Below are 19,821 nucleotides of genomic sequence, written 5' to 3' on the forward strand. Positions count from 1 at the left end.
GCATGAGTTTCTGCAGACAGACACATGGTGCGATGTGAATGCGCAAGTGCTTGATGCCACGGAGCTCCCGAGGAACAGCAGGTAGAGTGGCAGCCTTGTTCGGAGATGGTTATGTCATGTGTATTTCCCCAGTCCTAAGTGCAGGAACCATGATGCCCACTGCCACATGTGATGGCGGAGCAAGTTCCTGAAGCATGTCCTACACCCAGCCCTCCGGTGCTGTGGTCAGACAGAGTCAGAAATGGGAGCGAGCAAAGGTACTGCCCACGGCAGACGCTGTGCCCAGGGTGGCCAGGGGCGCTCACAGCCCCGCTCAGTGGTAGCATGGTGGGTCCCTGCAGGTGGGCCGGAAGCAAAGCACCGCCCGGGAGAACGTGGGGGGTGCCCAGAGAGGGTGAGTGGGGGGAGAGGGAGGGGAAAGGAGGAGAGGAAAGCAAAGCACACAGGCAAGCCTGTTCTCCCTGCATGTGCAGCCTCCACACTCCTCCAGGTCACGGATAACAACATTCTGCAAGTTAATTTAACCCGAGCACACCAAGGCGGGTGTGACCATCCTCCACCACAGTCTCAGGGTTTCCAGCAGGAGTGCCCTGATCCGTGCTGCACTCACCAGCAGGGTGGCTGCTTCACGCAGACAGACGCCCTGCTCCGGGCCACAGCAGCACTGCTGCCACAAAAGATGTACGTTCCCGGCGGACACGGAGCTTTGGGGGACACAGGGAGCCTTCCTGGCAGAAGGGGGTGGCAGGACGCCAGGCCCACGGTGCCTGCTGAGACCTGGTGCCTCCTCCTCCCAGGCTCAGCCCCCTCCCTCTCCGCCTTTGCACCCTGGGCCACCCATGTTGCCCCCATCCAAGATTTCTGCCACTCTCCTCAGGAAGCCCTACACTCCTAGGACACCCCTAAAAGCTCTCAGGACACTGAGCAGCCCCTGTGGCCACTGTCTGCTGGACATCACAGGAGGAATCGAACAACAGCGCCAGCATCTCTCACGTGGCATCCATGGCACCAGCAGTGCAGGTTTTGCCGACCCCCAGAGAGATGCCAGACAGCCTGCTTTGCAGGTGGGGACAACATGTGCCTCTTCACATGGTGCTGACCTTGAGGAATGTCCACATCTGCTCCCAAGGTGGTGCGGGGGACCCCTGCCCCTGGCTCTCGGATGTGGAAGGACCCCAGCCACCGAGCTGTACACGGCCACAGGAGAAATGAAGAAACCCACAGTTATGGATGACTGTCACACCCAGAACCACAGCCGGAGGAGAGGCCAACCCAGTGGGGCTGTGGGGAAGACAGAAGAGACACAGAGAAGAGAGGGCCACAACACAGGCCACAGCCTGGCCACAGGCAGCATAGGGAGCAGGAGGCGGGGCATAGGGCAGATGCAGCAATCGGGAGCCCACGGCCCCCAGAGCTCCATGACCTGGAGCCCCGCACGGAGCTGGCCGGAGACGCTGCAGCCATGACCGACGGAACAGGCAGAGTCCTACAGTGCAGGCGTGAGGAGCAGCCTCGCAGATGACTGCCAGGGCACAGTCACCCGAGCAGGGCCAGTGGGCCGGAAGGAGCTGAAGGAAGGAGGCAGGCTCGGGAGCCAGGCTGGTGCAACCCCAACTGCGGCCCTGGCCCTGGGTCAGGAATGCCACGCTCGGCCTCAGGCGCCACCACAGGGCGGAGAGGAGACAGTGTCCACCCGCACCATCTGTGTGAGGACCAAGTGACGAGAGTCGCTGCAGAGTCACCACGAACACTGCACCAGCAAGGGCTCAGCCTCCACTCCTAGGAGAGAGGCGCCCATGTCTGGTGCAGACTCCAAACACAAGTCCTCACCGCAGCCATCCTGCCGGACCATTTCACTCAGCACAAGAGAGCACAGGGCTCTGACATGTCTGGTGACTGCCAGGGCTCGCCCCAATAGTGCATCCCCACCTGCTTGCTGGTTGTCCCCACAGAGACTGAGACACGAGCCCGAGGCCCTTGGGAACGTGTGCAGCTGAGATTCAGCTCTTTCTGCCACTCCACGTGTGTCCCAGCATGACAGGGAAAGCACAGCAAGTCCTGGCCTCAGGCACACAAAGCACTGCCAGCAGACAGGCGAGTCGGTGCAGACCGGATCCACAGTGCTGGCAGAGAACACACTGAGGACAGGGGACTGGGGCAGAGCTTGGAGAGTGCGCGGTGACATGAGCCTTGCGTGCACGGGCCTCGGCCACGTGCAGGTGTGCCCAGACAGGCATGGGACCCTACTGCCACGGCCACAAGAAGCCTGGTGGTGCCTGAGCGCCAGGTCATTATGCTCAGTGTGCCACCCAGATACACACTGCTCACAGGACACATAATGGTGGTGGACAAAGACTGGTTTCTTGAGGAAGCATCACCTTGGTGCCACATTGCCCAGCCTCAGAGGACAACAACTGGGCAGAAGGAGCAGAGTTGCTGGACCTAGGCACAGGTCAGCAGCAGACAGACTCTTCGGCTGTCCCCAGCGAGGGCCCAGGCACTATGACCACTGTCACGACCCCGGTCTCCAGAGGAGAGGAAGCTGGTCGTGTGCCCAGGAAGCCATGGAGGAGGGCAGAGGAGAGCTCATGCAGGACACCCAGACTGAGGGTGCAGAGGCCCAGCGAGGCCCAGGGGTCGGGGCAGGCCGGCATCGCCACTCAGCAGCCTCCTCCAGGCCACGTCTTGTGCACACTGCAGCTCTGGAGAACGCCTGGGTCCCAAGCGTGGCTCAGTCACCACGCTGCTCTGAGACCTTCAGGACAGAGGGAAGAAGAGCTGGGCAGGGGCTGAGTCTTCTCTCCGTGTGTGACCAGAAAAAGATCAGAGCTTCCGGGATGCACTAGTGAAGGAGGCATGGATTTCAGCCGAATTCAAAACAGAACTTCCATTGTGAGAACAAAGCTCACACTGGCTGCGCGCACACCAAGGGCCAGGTGCTAGGGCTTAACTGATCTCCTTAACATTTTCTCCCCACACACAGGGCCGCTGGCAACCCTCTTCCGGTCCCCATTTTACAGAAGAGAAGCAAATGGCAAAGGCCTGGAGAGGTCAGACAATCTCGCGCACTCACCCCCGACCAGGAGTGAGCAGGGGACTCCTGCAGGTCTGCTGTCCTCTGCACCACACATGGAGCCTCAAGTTACTATCTGAAATCTTCATGCAAGCAGCCGACAGCAGCAGCAAGAGCCCCGAGTCCTGCCTTGACCCTCACACTCTGGAGGGGCCGGCTCTACCTCACCTGCAGCCGAGTCCTCGGCTAAGAACGCAATTCCCAGGACCAGGCCTGTCCCTGTGTGAAACGCACCCATGCACAAGGACCATTTCATTCCTGGACTCCCGAGGGCCCGGCAGAGGGCACAGAGACTGTCGGAAAACCCTCAGTGAGCAAGAGCCTCCTCCCATCAACATCCTTTGGGAAGCACTGGGCAACATCCTGGGACGCCCAAGGAGCTGCCCTGACCCCCAGGGGGCTCCCACCAAACACAGCCTCCTGAGTTGTCCCTCATCTGCTGAGATGTTTCATTCAGCAGGACACAGGCACAAGACCAGTGCCGTGGCTGAAAGCATGACAATCGGCCCTAGCAGTGGCCTGGCAGGAAGGGGTACAAGTTATAGCCAGTCCACAATTATTCCAAAACACTGCTAGTGCTAGTGCGCCTGGTGGCTGTGGGTAAGACTTGAGGTCCGCCCCCCAGTAAGATCTACCACATACCTCCTGAGAGCGCCGTGCTGCATCTTCACAGGCAGCATGAGTCCGCTGCACACAACGCCTACTCAGTAAACATTTCTTGAATAAATCAATGAACGACTGAACATGTAGGAAATACATACCATGGCAGAGCACTTGCCTAGCATGTGCCAAGCCCCAGGTTCAATGCCCAGTACCATAAAAAAAAAATCAATCAATTAATTAATTAATTAATTTAAAAGGTATACAGCAAACTATCAGCAGTGGTTTTCTCTGGGGAGTGACCGTAGATGGGAGAACTTTTAGTTTCCACTGGATTTACTGAAGAGATAAATTCCTTAATTCCAAGGAAAACACAGAGACAGAGTCCAGGCCTCGTCAGCACTGGGGCATCATAACCCTGAGGGGTGAGGGGAGGCAGGCTTCACCGAGGTCACCCCATGCCACTGCAGTCCTCAGATGTGGGGAAGATGGCGGAGTCTACAGTCTGGGGAGGCCCAAGGGATGCACCCCAGGCCCTCAGAGGAGCCCAGGCTCACCCAGAGACCTCGGCAGGAGCTCACACAGTTCTTGTTAAACTTTGGAACCCAGGACCCACCCCATGGGCACTGGCGTTTCTGACCAGAGCCCTGGGGGACTCTCATTCAAGGAGCCCACTGTGCAGCTGGCAAACAGACCTTCAGGCCCACTCTTCTGAGGTCAGGGTTAGCAGATAAGGGTACAAAGTCCCAGAGAGAGCCGGCTTCTCCCTGTGGCCCAGGGGTGGGAGACACCTCAGTGCTAAGAAATCCAACAGGCAGTAGCCACACTGTTCCCTGAGCAAAGGGGCGATGGAGGCAGCAGGAGGAATGAAAGGAGGGCAGGCGGCAGGGGCTGGACACCAGCAGTGTTTAAAGCCAAGAGGAAAGGGGGCCTCCGGAAGGTCCACAGGCCACAGCATTCTGACGGGAAGGGCACAGCATAGCAGCACAGGGCACGCCCCTGCGGGAGCAGCAGGAACACAGGTGTGCAAAGTGCTCCCCAGACACAGCCTGTTCTAGCCGGGAGCAGTGGCTCACACCTTTAATCCCAGCTATTTGGGAGGCTGAGGCAGGAAGACTGTAAAAGTTCAAGTCCAGGCCAGTTTGGGCAACCTAGTGAGATCCTGTCGCAAAATGAGAAACTTCTTAAAGGCTGAGAGTATAATTCAGTGCTCCTGGAGTTCAATCCCCAGTACAGGAGGAAGGCAAGAGGACCACTTCTCTGGTCCCTGTTCACCCAACACGCCATGTGCCAGAAGCACCGAGGAAGCAGGAAGAACGCTGGAAGTGGAGGTGGCCCTGGCCTGGCAGAGACAGCTGTTGAGGCCAGGCACAGAGCTGCTGGCGGGGCGGGGGGGGGGGGGGGGCTGAGAGCAGAGAGCAGGGGCTGTGGGTAATGGGGCATGAGCAACTACTCCGGCTATCAGTGCCCAGCGGGCACCCCACGATCAGCTGCTCCTGAGCCCTCCATGGCAGCAGCACTGGCCACACTCCAGGGGATCCGGACGCTGCCTCGTCACCCTCCAGAGAAGCCCACAGCTGCTATAGGGGCCCCTTCTCCACCAGCACACCCTCAAGGGCTCCCAGGACCCACAGCACACGGCCCCTGGGCGGCCACCAGGCCACCTCCACCTCCACCTGCAGACACAGACAGGAGCGCTTTGGCCAAGTCCCCTCGAGGCACTGCCACGCCCAGAGCTCCCAGGCAGCCCACCCCGCTGCCTCCTAGAAAGACCCTGATCAGGGACGGCTCCACACCAACACCTCATCTGCCCCCCAAGGCTGACCTCAACTCAATCTTCGTGAGCAGCTGTCCAAGACAGCATCAAAATAAAATCAAATCCTGCAAATCAGACTGTGAGCCCCTGGCAACCAAGGCCCAGCTCGGCCTTAGCTGTCACCAGCCAGAACCCCTCCCAGGGTGAGTCGCACAGGCCCGGAAATTCCTCCGCAGAGCCCATGGGTCTGCGAGTCCTGTTTCCAACCTGGCGTCCCGCACACACACGGGAGGCTGAGCAAAATGGTCAGCAGGGACACTGGCGAGCCTGTCCGGCCTCCTCTCAGAGCGCGTGTGCAGAGTCAGCTCTCTGCTCCCCACCAGCACGGTGGAGCTGAGCGGGGCCCAACCAGGGCCCTCACTCATTAGATCCAAACAGTGGCAGCATAAATGGTTCACATCTGCAAGTCGCAGGCGCCACTCACGAGCACTTCAGGGGTCCTTCCAGCTCCTCTCCCCAGGGCCCATCTGGGCACCAAGCTTCTCTCTCAGTTTCCAGGGATGACAGAGGACCACAGGGCATGTCCATGGGGCCCACAGGAGTGCCACTGACACCTGCTGGCAGGTCACAGTGGATGGACACAGACACGCCGCAGCCTCAAAACTCGGGGTCAGGAGGACCAGCAGGGCCCGCCTTCAAGTCAGCACAGCCATGTTCTCAACATCAGTGCAGATGAGGCCAACACAGCACAGCAGCATGGGCAGGGGCCTCTGACCCACAGAGCTGGGGCTAGGGACACACCCAGGCCTCGGGCAGACACAATTTCCACACTCTCTTCACTAAACTCAAGCCGTGCCAGTGAGGCCCTGGCAGAGGACTATGACTCTGTACGGGGGACTGTGGAGGGTTTTAAAGCTGGGGGACCCCCAGCTTGTTCCTGATCATAGTTAACCTCTCAGGTCTCATCTCTTCTCAGAGACCCTGGAGAAAGTGAGTTCATGGTGGAAATGACCCCCCACCTGCTTCATTAACTCGTATAGTATCTAAGTTGAACCCAGTGATGGCTAAGGTGGACTCCCAACTTGACTGGTTTGGGAGCCAACCAGGCATTAGTAAAGCACACTTCTGAAGGTGTCTGGTGGGTCATGGAGGTGTGACCATGGGGTCATTATCTGGTTCCTGGCCCCTTCCTCTTTGGCACTATTCTCCTGCTCTGCTCCCTGGCCACAATGAATTAAACATCCTTGCTCCTCCACACCCTTCCACCACAGTGCTCCTGCCTTGGAGCCAGCCAACCATGAACTGAACCCCTGAAATCATAGCCAAATCAAATCTCTCCTCCTCTGACCTATGGGTGTCAGGTATTGTGCAATAGGAAAGCTGACTAATACAGAAACTGCTGTGATTCTACCTGACCATGTGGGTCAGATGCCTTTGGAAGTGGCTTGCGGGAGGAGTTTGGAAGTTTGGAGATGCTGGGTAGAGAAGCCCTGGAATGCTATAAAAAGAGATTGATGGGTGATTCTTGTGAGAGCTCAGAAGACCAGAATTTTGTTAGGAACGTGAATAATGAAGGACAACATCATGAAGTTTCAGCTGGAAATGAGGATTCTTTTGAAAGTTGGAGTATAGATCATGCATGTTACACTCAGGCAAAAACTATCTACATTTCGTCCATGCCCTGTGACTTTGAAAGAGGTTGACATTAAAGACTATGGCCTAATTGATCTGGCAAAGAAAATTTCAAGGCAGCTCAACATGCAGGCTGTGGCATAGATACACTAGTTGCTTATAGACAGATTTATGGTAAGAATCAGGGGCAAAAAGTAAAGCAGAATATTCTGCAAAACTTAAATTTGATCCAAATGGAACCATGTGTATAGTTGAGATAAAAAAGATGTGGTTGCTAAAGAGATTACTGCTATTTTGAAAAACCAAGAAGGGCTGGGGATTTAACTCAGTGGCACCGTGCCTCCCTTGCAAGTGCAAGGTCCTGAGTTCAATCCCAGGTACAAGAAAAAAAAAAAAAAGAAACCAACAACTTTAGACAGGACTAAGAAGCTGGATGCTTTGAGGTCATCCTGAAAATCAGCAAGACCCCACCCACTGCAGCCCTGAGGGTGCAAACGTTTAAACTTTTCCTTTGAGAGCAGAGTCTCGGGGCCTCTTGCTCAAGAAGGGCCTCCTAGGGAACAGGTTACCCAGGATGCATTTCACCATGTTCAGCTATTGGGTACTCAGAGGCCCCTTCAGCCATGTAGGGGGCTGGGCTACTGCTCAAGGTGGCAGCAGACCTTGGCATCATCCACGATGCTGGTTTTACCTGCATGCGGAATGCAAGAGTTGTAGGGCCAGGGAGGCTTCCACTTGTATTTCAAAGGGAGGCCTTGAAGGCCAGGCAAGGAGCCCCTGAGAGGACCGTGCATGAAGTCAGAGGAATGAAACCAAAGGCACATGGGAGACCCCAGTCAGTGCTGCCAGGAGTCTGAAGTGTCTGCTGAGGGAAGCTGCAAGCTGTGAGAGAAACCAGCCCAAGAGAGGAGGCAGCAACTGGCAAGGTCCCGGGGTAGGGCTGCATAAGCCCTCTGGACTTGCATCTCACTACCACATGACTCAGATACTAGGTACGGAATGAGAGGACTTAATGTTTGCCCTGCTGGGTTTCAGTATTGCTTTGCTTCAGTTCTTTTCTATCCCCCATTTCTCCCTTTGGAATGGGAATGTTTACCCTGTGCTACTGTACCTGGGGATCATGTAACTAACTGTTTTTTGGGTTTTTTTAATAGGGGTTTAGGGCTAAGAGTTTGCCTTGAGTCTCAGAGGAGTCTTTGACATTTTTGCAATGCTGGTACTGTTGAGATTTTGGAGAAGGAATTAAGTGTGTTTCAGTTATATGCAGAATCATTGTACCACATTAGGCAGAATTATTAACTTCTGTTGTGTCTATCTCAAGATTAAGTATGGTTTAAAGAGATGTGTTTGGGTGTCAAGTTGACAGGGGATGGGGTGTGACAGTTAAGGTGGACTCTCAACTCGATGGGCTAGGAAGTAGCCCAGAGGATTAGTACAGCACAGTTCTGGGTGTGTCTGGATGGGTCATGGAGCTGGGATCTTGGGTACTGTATCTGGTCCCTGGCCCCTTCCTCTGTGCCTCTGTTCCCCTGTTTTGCTTCCAGCTGCCATGAACTAAACATCTTTGTTCCGCTATGCCCTCTGCCATGATGCTCCTATCTTGGAACCAGCCAACCGTAGACTGAATCTCCTGAAACCATGGGCCAAAGTAAACCTCTTCTCCCTTAAGCTGTGGGTGTCAGGTGTCTCTGTGATGGGAAAGCAAAGTAATACAAACCCATATCCCAGTGAAGGACAAATGCTGTACCACTCATGGGGCCATCATCACAAACACACTTGTCCTGGAGCTGAGCTGCTTTCTCTTCTCTGGGATCTTGAATGTTTCTCCACGACCTGAGCCCTCACACACCAAGGCTCTCCTCGTCACCACCCACATTCAGTCCGAGTAGCTCTTCCTAGGACTGAGCGGAAAGTTTGCCCCCCAAAATAATAGGTTCCAGCAGTGCCAGGATCCCCCAGCACGTTCTGCAGGGAGAAGTCGGTCCAGTCCTCTCTCCTGGATTCCTCAGGACAGCCACACAAATGGCCTCCAGAGTTGCCTAGAGGAGCACGAGGCCCGGTGTGCTAACCAGCCTTCCACTGCTATGACAAACACCTGGGATGAACAGCTTGAAAGGCTCGTGGTTTCAGGGTCTCAGTGCACAGTCCCTGGATCTGCTGCTTTGGGCCCGTAGTGTCACGGTCTATGGTGCTGGGATCCACAGCAGAGAAAGCCTGCTCTTCCACACGGGCAGGAAGCAGAAAGGGGAAGAGGAAAGGGCCAAGATCCCCATGTCCCCTTCAAGGGCACAGCCCCAGCGATTTATCTTCCACTGCACCCAGCCTCCTAAAAGTTCCACCAGCTCCCCATGGGACCATAGGCTGGGACACACTGACTACGTGCACCCAACTGTTAGATGCAAACTACAGCACCCAAGTCCTGAGGACCATCCAGCAGATGCCCTGAGCACAGCACACACCCACAGTGGCCCCGTAGTCATGCAAGGGTGACCCAATCCCACCACTAGCTTCTGAAAGTCATACGCGTCAGAGCCCTTAGTGTTTCACGTGAACTTCAGTTTTCAAAATCATCGTTTCTGCACATCATTATTCACAGCGGTGCTATGAATAGGGTAGGGGGACAAAGGCAAATCAACCCAAGTGTCCACCAACATAAAACTGTATGAACAAAATGGGGTCTGCACATGAAGGAATACTCAGCCTTAAGAACGAAGGGCCTGAGACACGGCTACAACACTAAGCACTGAAGACATGACACTGAGTGACAAAAACCACACAGTTCACTTGTATGAGGGACCTACAGTAATCACATCACAGAGACGGGCAGCAGAACAGGGGGTCTGGGGCTGAGAGTTGGGGTAGTGATTGGGCTTTGTGGATGGTGGTGATGGTTGTGCAATGTAACGTGTAAAGTGAAAGTTTCGTTGTTTGTACACTTTACCATCCTTTAAAGGTGACAGTGATGAAGTCACTAACACCACGGCCCAGGAAGGTGAGACCCAGCCACACTGGTTTTCTGGCCGTGGTCATGGTGATTTGAGCTGTTTCGTGAACGCACTTCCCAAGGAAAGACGATGAAGGTACCTGGGGCAGTGACACTGTCCTCAGCAAGGGACTGAGAATGGAGACCACCACCACCCTCCCTCCCCAGCAGCAGGAAGTCACTGGCCTAAGCCTGAACTCACCGGACTCACGGAGTGGAGAGAATCAGAGGGACCCTTACCCGAGTTGCCGTGCGCCGGAAGGAGGCCGGGGATGGGCTGCAGACCTGACACCAGCAGGTTCTCGGGCAGGAGGTGGAAGGCAGGCTCCAGGGCCGGGTGGGGCCGCAGCGTGTAGTGCAGGCTGCAGTTCTCAATGAGGGTCATGTGCTTGTTTTCTGGGGGAAGAGCACCAAGGCAACGGCTGAGACCACAGGGCCTTTCCATGCAATCAGCTGAGAATCAGAAATTCAAGAAACACGGGCCGGGGATTTAGCTCAGTGGTTCCGGTGCCTGCCTTGCAAGAGCAAGGTCCCAAGTTCAATCCCTGGTACCAAAAAAGAGAAATTCAAAAAACACCACCAAGAGAAAACTCATTTTTCTAAGGAGGGTGGGGAATTGCTCTGTCATTCAACCTGAAAGTGAAAGGAATCAATCCTCAAGAATTTCTCTGAGAAACATGCAGTGAGAACTTCTGGCTGATTTTTGTTTCTAGGTATTTGTTCATTTTTTGAGACAGGTCTTGCTATTCTGCCCAGGCTGGCCCTAAATTCCCAACTCTGAGATCCTCCTGCCTTGGCCTCAGAAGTGGGCTGGGATTACAGGCACGCGCCACCACATCTGGCCCTGCAAGAATAATTTCTAAGGCAACACATCAGGTCAAAGGCTGGGCTCAGGGCTGCGCTGTTTCCCTGGCATTGCAGCCCTGCGCTCCTGGGAGGCTGGGCAGCAACCCGGCCCCCAGGCCGCCTTCCTCTGAGTCTCAGCCCGTGTCCACCCAGCCACACCGAGGACAGGAGGCCCCGGGGCGGTGATGGCACAGGAAGGAAGCATCATCCCCCAGGGCTGCTGTCCTGGACCAGCAGTGAGAAACCAGCTCTCGGATTCCCACACACAGGAGGCGGGACCCAGCCGGGCGAAAATGTGGATACGCACTTGGGGGCCGGGAGGAAGGGGTGCAGCCCCACAGCCCCCGCATGCGGCACGCATGGGAAATCCTCACTCTGACCCGAACCCTGGAGAAGGCTCCAAACACTGCAGAGAGGGAACAGGCAGCTGAGGTGAAAGAATGGGGTGCGGGGAGGGGCGGCCGCCAGAATCACAGACCCTGGGGTAAGGAGAACCCCAGGTGCCCTCTACACTCCCACCAAATCTTAATTGGGCTTGACTCCCTCTGACCCACTGACGAGGCCCTCCCTCACCACCTCCCGAGGCACAAACACTCAGCCCCTCACCAGCCTCCGTCTCCTCGCCCGCCACACACACACACACACACACACACACACACACACACACACACAGACACACGAGACTCAGGCGCCCAGAGGGACTCAGCTCCTACAGCCACCTGAGCGTCCACATGGGGGAGACAGTCAGCCATGGATGTCAACTCATGGCCACGAAGAGAGTGAGCGCTCTCTAGGCCCTGACAGTGACATTCGGCCAGACGGGTGTCCAGGGAGAGAGCCAAGGACCAGGACTGAAAAGCAGGCAAGAGAAGCCCGCCTCTGCGCCACAGGAAGAGCCTAGAGGGGTCCACGCAGCCCCCAGAGAGGCCTTGTGCGTGGCGGGCGAGGCCGGGTGGAAGGGACCTCACCCTGGACCTCTCCTACTCCATCGCGCCCTGAGAGCCGTGAACCCCGGGTGGCCGTGGCTGTTACCCACAGATTCCCACTGGCCAACAGGGCAGGGGCGGTGTCGGCCTCAGGCAGGGTCCCCACACCCGCCTGGCACGCGGACAGAGCCCAAGACCCAGGGCGGGTAGAGATCGGGCGGCCTCATACGCTGTTTAACAGGCCCTGGTTCTGAGGGTTCTTCGCAAGAGAAAATTTTGGCAAACCAAAATTACAGGCAGCTGAAAAACAACCCAAACATAAGTTTCCCACCATTCCTCTATCGCAAATATTTTTACCAAATTGGGGGTGGGGGAGTGGCCTATGGGGCACACACAATCACCAGCTCCCCAAGGACAGGGTCCCCCTCCCAGGGAGAGCCACACCCCCTGCCGGGGCATCTGCGGGACAGCGCTCCCCACGGCGGGGACAGCGTAGGCCCCCACGGAATGTGCCCCATCAGGAAGGCACAGCTGAGGCCTGGCCTGCTGGCGACAACACTGACCCCACAGTCAAAGGCTCCCCTGCACAGGGACGGCTTCACCTGGGGGGCAAAGCGGGCAACCAAGAGGCCAGGAGCCCACCTCCCCGGCCCAGCGGCTCCCTCACAAATCAGCATCCTCTCTGGGGACGGTGACTTTCAGCTCTGCAAATTATGCAGAAACCCAAGCCCATGACACATCTGTCCAAAACGTTCCCATGACAGAGCAGAGCGGGCTGTGGTTGGCGCTGAGACGACGGCAGGAACCAGGGACACTCAAGGGGCACCGCTGAGGCCAGCGTGGCCGCTTACGTTCTATGGGGTCCTGGAGGAGCGGGTGCAGGAGGGCTCTGGGGGTGCCATGATACAGCTTCAACCTGCAAGACAGGGCCAGGGAACCACATCAACCAGCCGGACCTCCCACTGTCAGCAAAGGCCCCGGCCGGCTACACCATCACCCCCACACCGCGGAGCGCGGCTAGTCACGGCCCTGCAGCCGACAGAGGGGCTGAGGGTGGTGCCAGCTGCCTGCCTGGGCTCCCCGCCACACCAAGCACAGCCAGCACGGCCCAGGGAACCCCACTCTCAAGTGTCCCCAGACACCATCCTCTGAGTAATTGCCGTGGCCGCACGGAGAGAGCAAGTGTCTCACCAGGGTGGCTCTGCCCCAGGGCACACCCCACCTGGGCGGGTATAAGACAGCCCCCGGGAAGAGCCCCAGCCCTGCACAGGAGCAGTAAGAGGGTGAGAAACCCAACCTAGAGGAGCAGCGGGAACTGTCACCGGCTGAAAGGCTTGCACCCCACGTCACCTGTACCTGCCCACCCAGCTCAGCTCCTAGGCACAGCCTGGCAGGTGCTCACCCACAGCTGCCTCATGGACCCTGCTGCCACGCGGCGCCCGTGTGTGAAGCCACACAACATTACTCTCACGCAGCCTGATGCAATCCACACTGCTACCTCAAGCTCACACAGGAGGGGTCAGGGTCAGAGCTAATAACTGCCTGAAGCCCTGCAGCAACAGCGATAGCATGGGACTCGGGCCACGCACACCCTGCATCCGACCCAACACTTACACAGAGCCAGGCCTCCTCCCCTAAAGGACGACTCCTCGGCTTACTTAGAAGTGGCCAAATAAGGAAACCAGAACCTACTGTCGGTCCTGGGATGGAGAGGGCGGAGAGTCTGGCCTGCTGCTGAAGATCCGGAGAATTCCAAACCCGCAGGACAAGGCCTGGGGGCTCCCGTCCTGCTTCTTGCCTTCAGCGACTACTTCGACCACAGCCACAATGTTCGGGTGGTTTAAGGACGTGTGAAAGTAGAAGGGCTACAAAACAGGAACCAGAGTCCAGCTCACGGGAAGCGGCAGTGGCCCGGACTCACCCTCTCGCCCGCCACCCTCCTGTGCGCTACCGAGGGTGCCCAGCTCCACCACGCGCCCTCAAAGGACACAGGAGATGGCGGAGCCTCTTGCTCCAGGGGCCTACAACATCCGGCCGGGACACAGGATGATCCAGCTCCACTCCAGGACACTGCCACCTGGGAACGCCACCTCCACATCCGCCCTTGGGACAAGAACGGCCGGACTGGCTATGCACCTGCCCTGGGGCTGGGGACACCGCAGGACCACAGTGAGATCAGCCTAGGCCACGGCTCAGCCTGAAAATCCCACAACTACTGCCCATCCTTGGCCTCAGTCAGCGCTGGCTCACAACTCACCAGCACGGCCCGATCCCGCTTTGCGCAGAGTTTAGTGAGGACAATCTGAACTGACTGTGTCTCCACTAAGGCTCCTTACATTTCTGTAGGTGCTAAGTAATGAGCACAACCAGTGTCTTTTATGATGAAAATCACCTTGATGCCTTTTTATTAATAAAATGGGGGAAGCCAGGCATGGTGGTTATCCGGGCATGCCTGTTATCCCAGCACTCCGGAGGCTGAGGCAGGAGGATTGCAGCAAGTTCAAGGCCAGCCTGGGCTACATAGTGAGTTCAGGGTCAGCCTGAACTACAAAGGGAGACCTTGCCTCAATAAACCAAAAAAAAAAAAAAAGAATAAATAAAAAAAAAATAAAATGGGGGGGCTAGGCTAAATAGATGATACTCAACTTGATCTTCATGGTTCTTTGTTTTGTTTTGGAAATTTTTTGTGGTACTGGGAACTGAACCTGGGGCCTTAAGCATGCTGAGCAAGCACCCTACCACTAAGCTACATCCTCTACCACTAAGCTACAGAGTCTCACTAGTTTGCCTGGGCTGGCCTCAAACTTTAAACCCGCCTGCTTCAGCCTCCGGAGTAGCTAGGATGACAGCCATGCACCACCATGGCCAGCTTCGAACTGATTCCAAGATTTTCCATTTGCAACCTTTCCATCCCCAACACGCAAACGGAGGATCTGTGGTTTCCGCTGCACAGGACAGCTGAGGTGAGCCTGTCTCCGAGCCCTTCACTCTGCCACTGCTTTCCTGCTTTCTAAATGCAGTCATCTTAGTTCAAACTGATCACAGCACAGGCACGGGAGACAGAAGAGGAGCTGCTGGCTGCGTTTCCGACCCACAAGGCTCATGCATGGCGCTGAGCTGGTCTCCAGGCCGGACCGGGGGTGCGGGGTGCATGGCTGCCTGCTGATGCCACCACCACCCCCAGCAGGGCAAGGAGGGCCGGGCGGGGCCGGGCTGCTGCGCTGTGGTTTAAACTCACGCAAACCCTCCTGTTAATGAGTCATTACCACGGGGGGGGGGGGGGGGTAGGGGGCACGCTTCCTGTAATCACAGACTGTCAGCCCGGGATAACAGAGAGACACATTAAAACATCAGCCACAAGATATAAATCGTTTTTCTATTATCTTTTATTGCAAAATGATGAAATAATGACCACTTACAGCTGACAGGTGGCTGGACTGAGAGAGAGTTATGTTTCTGTTTCCGAGGCTCAGAGCTGTGTACGAGGCCTGCTGTGCTGTGAGTGTGACCACCTCACCTCCATCTTTATACCTACGCACACCCCCTTCATGAGCACTGCCTGCTTTTTCTTCTGGCCGTAAAACGCACACTTTAAACTCTGATGTGAAGCAACAGTAATCTCCCAGCTTAGAGGGCACCTTGAAAGTGCCCCACCGGAAGGCAGCGGGACGAGCCTCTTGGCATGCCCCAGGTACGGATTTGCGGCTGCCTCCTTTCCCTCTCATTTGCCACCAAGAACAATTATCATGAAACCAAAAAGCCCAGCACCAGAGCCCCCAAGCTGCTTGCCTCAGCAGCCCTGACCTGGAGGCAGAACACGCCTTCATCAGAAGAGCAGCCTGTACTGGACACGAGGCACGGCCAAGGGCAGTTCAAGCTCAGAGCCCAGTGGCACTGCTCTTGGAGGATGGGGCACAGGCACCTCCAGAACTCAGTTACTGGCCCTCCAGCTCCAGGTGGCAACAGTAGCATGCCCAAGAATTCATAAGGACTCTGCAACTGCAATCTAGCCTTGCTGAAGTTCAAGGCTCAAAGACTTTGCAAAGGACGCATGAGGTGGCTCTGAGCTCCTGAGTAGCGAAACCTCCCAGGGACAGAAACTCGGACATCTCTCCTGAGTCAAAATCACAGTCAACCGGATCCCTGTACCCGGAGCCCACACCTCCAGGGACACAAATGGGCTCTGGCGGAACACAGACAGCTCTCAGGCAGCAACACCTGCAAACAGGCCCTTCAGTCTGGGGAAATTTAATGAAAGCCAACATCATATACTGAGGGAGGAAAATTCTATGCAGCAACTGAAAGTGCATGTTTAAAAGTTTAAGTCAAGCCCATCAAACTGCCTGCGGGAGAAGGCCACTGAGACAGAGGAGACGGTCGTTCATCCCTACACCGCCTCAGCTCCACTGACACACTTCCTCCCTGACAGGACCAACAGACTCACAGATCCTGTAAGTGCGCCTGTCCTAACACCTCCATCGCCAAGAGCACAGGCCTCACCTGCAGTAACAGGACTGAAACTGGGCTCTGCTTCGGTGCCTTCAGCAGGAGGCTGCACTGGGCACGCCTAGTTGATGCCATGTGACCTGCCACCTGCTGACATGTGCCCGCCGGGCCAGGAGGAGCCAAGCAAAGAGTAAACGAGCACCTTCCAAAGAGCTTGTGACAAGAAGTGAGTGGAATCCACAAAGGCCTCCCCTGCTTTCCCAGACCCAGCACCCAACAGATCTCCAACTCTCCTGTGAGGCAAACAACCTCAGGTCCCTGAGCTGGACGCCAAGGTGAACGCCAACCTGGAGGGACAACATGAACTTTCACCGGTAAAAGGCTCGCACCCCACATCACCCAGCTCCTAAGCACAGCCTGGCAGGGGACAGGTGCTCACCCACAACTGCTGCGTGGACCCTGCTGCCACCTGGGCCCGTGTGTGTGAAGCCACGCAACTTTACACTCATGCTGCCCACATGACATGCACACTGCTACCTCGAGGGCACAGATGAGGGAGTCCAGGGTCAATGTTAACAACCCGTGAAAAACCCCACTGGGAACTGTGACAGTGTGAGACTTGGGCCACGTGCATCCTGCATCTGACCCAATGCTTACACAAAGCCAGGCTTCTGGCCTAAAGGACGACTCAGAAAAGTAGGTGAGCAAACCCAGTCATGACCCAAAGCCAGAAGCACCTCACAGTCTGCTGTTATGAGCACACAGCCCTAGCTTTCTGTGCCCCAAACGACTGGCAGTTCACTTCGCACTCAACCAGGCCAGAGACTGGAAATTCGCCAAGATGTTCTCTGGGGCTCGCTTTGGGTTCAGAGCCCCGGGAGTGGTTTCTGCCAGGCCAAGAGCGAGGCGCCCTCCCAGAGGGACAAAGCTGAAGACACGGGGACAGGTCCCTGGTAAAGGAGGTGGTGGCCTGCCCTCACATTAGGTTGTGCCCTGCATCACCAGTGCAGGCACGAGAGGGTTACTTAACTGCACCTCTGGAACTGGCATTGAACCAAGTGGCTCAGCAGGGCTCCGGGAGGTCTGCTTGGGTCACATGGGTCCCAGACGGCACACACTTCTCAGGGACATGCCACGACTCTCGTTACTCTGCTGAATGACAGCGGTAGCAGACTTGCCTTCCCCTCGCTGTCGTTACAGGAAGGGGAGCGACCCAATGGCCCGTATCCCTTGTTGGCAAGGGCTGGGCAACATCTGGGCTGCTGTGCCCCCAGGAAAGGGCCCTGCACTGGGCCTGGGTGTCTGGGGAAGCTCCAGGGTCCCAGCCCAGGTGCACTCCTCCGACCAACAGAAGAGGAGAACCAAGCTTGTCAGCAGGGTGGCAGTGGTTACCAGGACACAGAATCAGAGAGAATTCTATCCACTGAAAAGAGAAAAATGCACAAACTACACAGTGCTGTGGCCTCCAGGATTATTTTTCAACAGACAACTTTTTTAGAGGCCAAATGAGTTATTAACCACCTCAAAAGAAGAAGAAGGCAACTCCTCCCTACAGGAAGGTCTCAGAAGAGAACACAGAGCCATGAGCTCCGAGCTGAGAGGGGCTGGAGGTACTGGGCACTGTTGGGTAAAGCCCTCAAGGGGACAGATCCCCCGGCGTCCGGCAAGCCTTCCTGGCTCGAGTCTTATTCAGGACAAAGCTATCTATCTGCACAGGAATGAGACAGCACCTTCCTATAGGGCCGAGTGCACAGTGACGGCTCAACAAAGCCAGAGCACACGGGGCAGGGCCAGTGCCTCAGGGAGGCTCATCGGCTCTGAGGGCCCTGCTGCCATTAGCTCACCAACCTCAAATCAGACCACCAAGCCACTGCCGTGGGGAAGGCCAGGCAGCAATTGCAAACCCCAGAGCCACCCCTCAAAGGCAGCGAATGGGGCTCACTTCTCCCTCTCCATGGCTCAGCACTGGGGGCCACAAGCTCCCCACACCTGCTGCCAATGCCCCACGGTGCCCCGCATTTCCACCGCGTGTGCATGCTCACATGTGTACACCACGCACTCACCTGCGCACACACAGCAAAGGGAAACTCTCTACACCTAACAAAACGGGAAGGGGGCCTGTGTTTGCACTCTGAACAGCAAGGAGCTAGGAGGAAACGCCCGGCACAGAAGACACTGCCAAACAGCTGTCAGGATGCATTCGTGCCTGGGCCACCAGTGGCCTCTGCTGCTCACCATGGGCATAGCAGCTGGAGGGGCGGGGGGGGGCCTGTCCAGCAAGTCGGGGTAGAGGCAGCCCCTCGGCCTTTCACACCCCACGCTAACCCCACTGCACCCCAAGGACTTTACACTTCCCCCCGTCCCCCAACTCTGCCCACCAAGAGGGGCGGCCCTGGCTGAACTGGGGAGGCTGCAGCCCACACTGCTGTCTGAGCCACTAGCACAGGCAACCCTGGGCTCAGAACAAAAGGCCTGGGACACCCTGCCACCAGGGGGCAGTGAAACCTGATGCACTGCTCCCCTTCTGGGGCCACCGGCGACCAGTGGCATGGATGTGACCCCAGACAAGGACAGAACAGCGTGGCCTCAACAGTCTGCCTCTTCTTCCATGTAGCTGGTTCCTCCAAGGGTCGTCCCTCGGGAACCCGAGCAGCAGGAGACAGAGGCACTGCCTCTGACCTGCAGCCAGGCTGCCTGGATCAGCGCCACCCCCAGGGAGCACAGTGCAGATGCTGCAGGGACAGGGACCGTCTGACCCGCTCTCTAAACAGAGGCAGAAACAGGTGGAGGAGGGAGGAGGAGCCAATGGGGAGGCTCCTGGGCCATGCGTCCTGTCCTGACGTGCCCCCCACACCCCTAACCCAAAGGCAGGGCCACTCTTAAGCCTGAGGCGACCAGGACAAGGACACAGCACAGGCGTGTGAGCAGCTGCTAAAGTTCCAAATGCTGACCCGGCCACCACCATCCTGCAACCAGCGGGAGGGATTCTCTTCCCATGAACCTCAACTTTCTCCTCTTAAAAATGGGGACAAAAGTGACCTTCACAGAAGGAGGGCAAGGATGACATCATGCGCCTGTGAGCCAAGCCTGGCCCTCCAAGTCCCTCCCCAGGACGGGACAGCTGCAGTCACCACCGCCAGCATTACTCATCTTGCAAACGCCATTCCCCGGGCTCGCTCTGCTCCCCAAGAAAGAAATCAAAGTGCCAGGCCCAAGGGACACAGAGCCCCAACAGCAGCATCAGGACCAGGGACACAGGACACAGCTCCCATGGGTGCAGGAGGTGCACAGACAGCCCTCTCGGGTTGTACAGTCACCCGGTAATTTACCACCCACTGGCCGGGGAGGCCTGTAGGGGGCGACAAGCTTCCTGTCGGACACATTTTCAGTTCCCCCACTTCGTGCCCAGGCTCTGTTCACTCCTCTGACCTCTGGGGCAACCAGTAGCGTTAACTCGGGACAACCTCAGCCGTGGTCCACGCCAAGGCACACACACTCCTTGGGCTGGGTGACAGCCAAGTGCGGGGAGCAGCGTGTTCCCTGCCAGCCTGAGGCACAG

The 19,821-nt window shown here is 56.8% G+C and overlaps 1 protein-coding gene across 8 annotated transcripts in view; it reads right to left on the reverse strand.

Annotated features, from left to right (window-relative positions):
- The window catches only part of Nphp4 (nephrocystin 4), a 101,499-nt gene that overhangs the window by 64,775 nt on the left and 16,903 nt on the right, over window positions 1-19,821 (reverse strand). For 5 of the 8 annotated variants that reach the window (XM_013065202.3, XM_021243428.2, XM_004863744.3 and 2 more), the window contains 3 exons: window positions 13,509-13,681; window positions 12,668-12,732; window positions 10,285-10,440 (listed from right to left, as the gene is read on the reverse strand). In XM_013065202.3, coding sequence (XP_012920656.2) covers window positions 10,285-10,440; window positions 12,668-12,732; window positions 13,509-13,681 — 394 coding nt within the window. The remainder of the gene's footprint in view (window positions 1-10,284; window positions 10,441-12,667; window positions 12,733-13,508; window positions 13,682-19,821) is intronic. The other 3 variants (XM_087214589.1, XM_087214588.1, XM_087214590.1) reach the window with 2 other exon arrangements.

The sequence above is a fragment of the Heterocephalus glaber genome, unplaced genomic scaffold, assembly GCF_053883595.1.
Source record: "Heterocephalus glaber isolate CG9 unplaced genomic scaffold, H.glaber_assembly_v1.0 deba00001447, whole genome shotgun sequence".
Classification (NCBI taxonomy): domain Eukaryota; kingdom Metazoa; phylum Chordata; class Mammalia; order Rodentia; family Bathyergidae; genus Heterocephalus; species Heterocephalus glaber.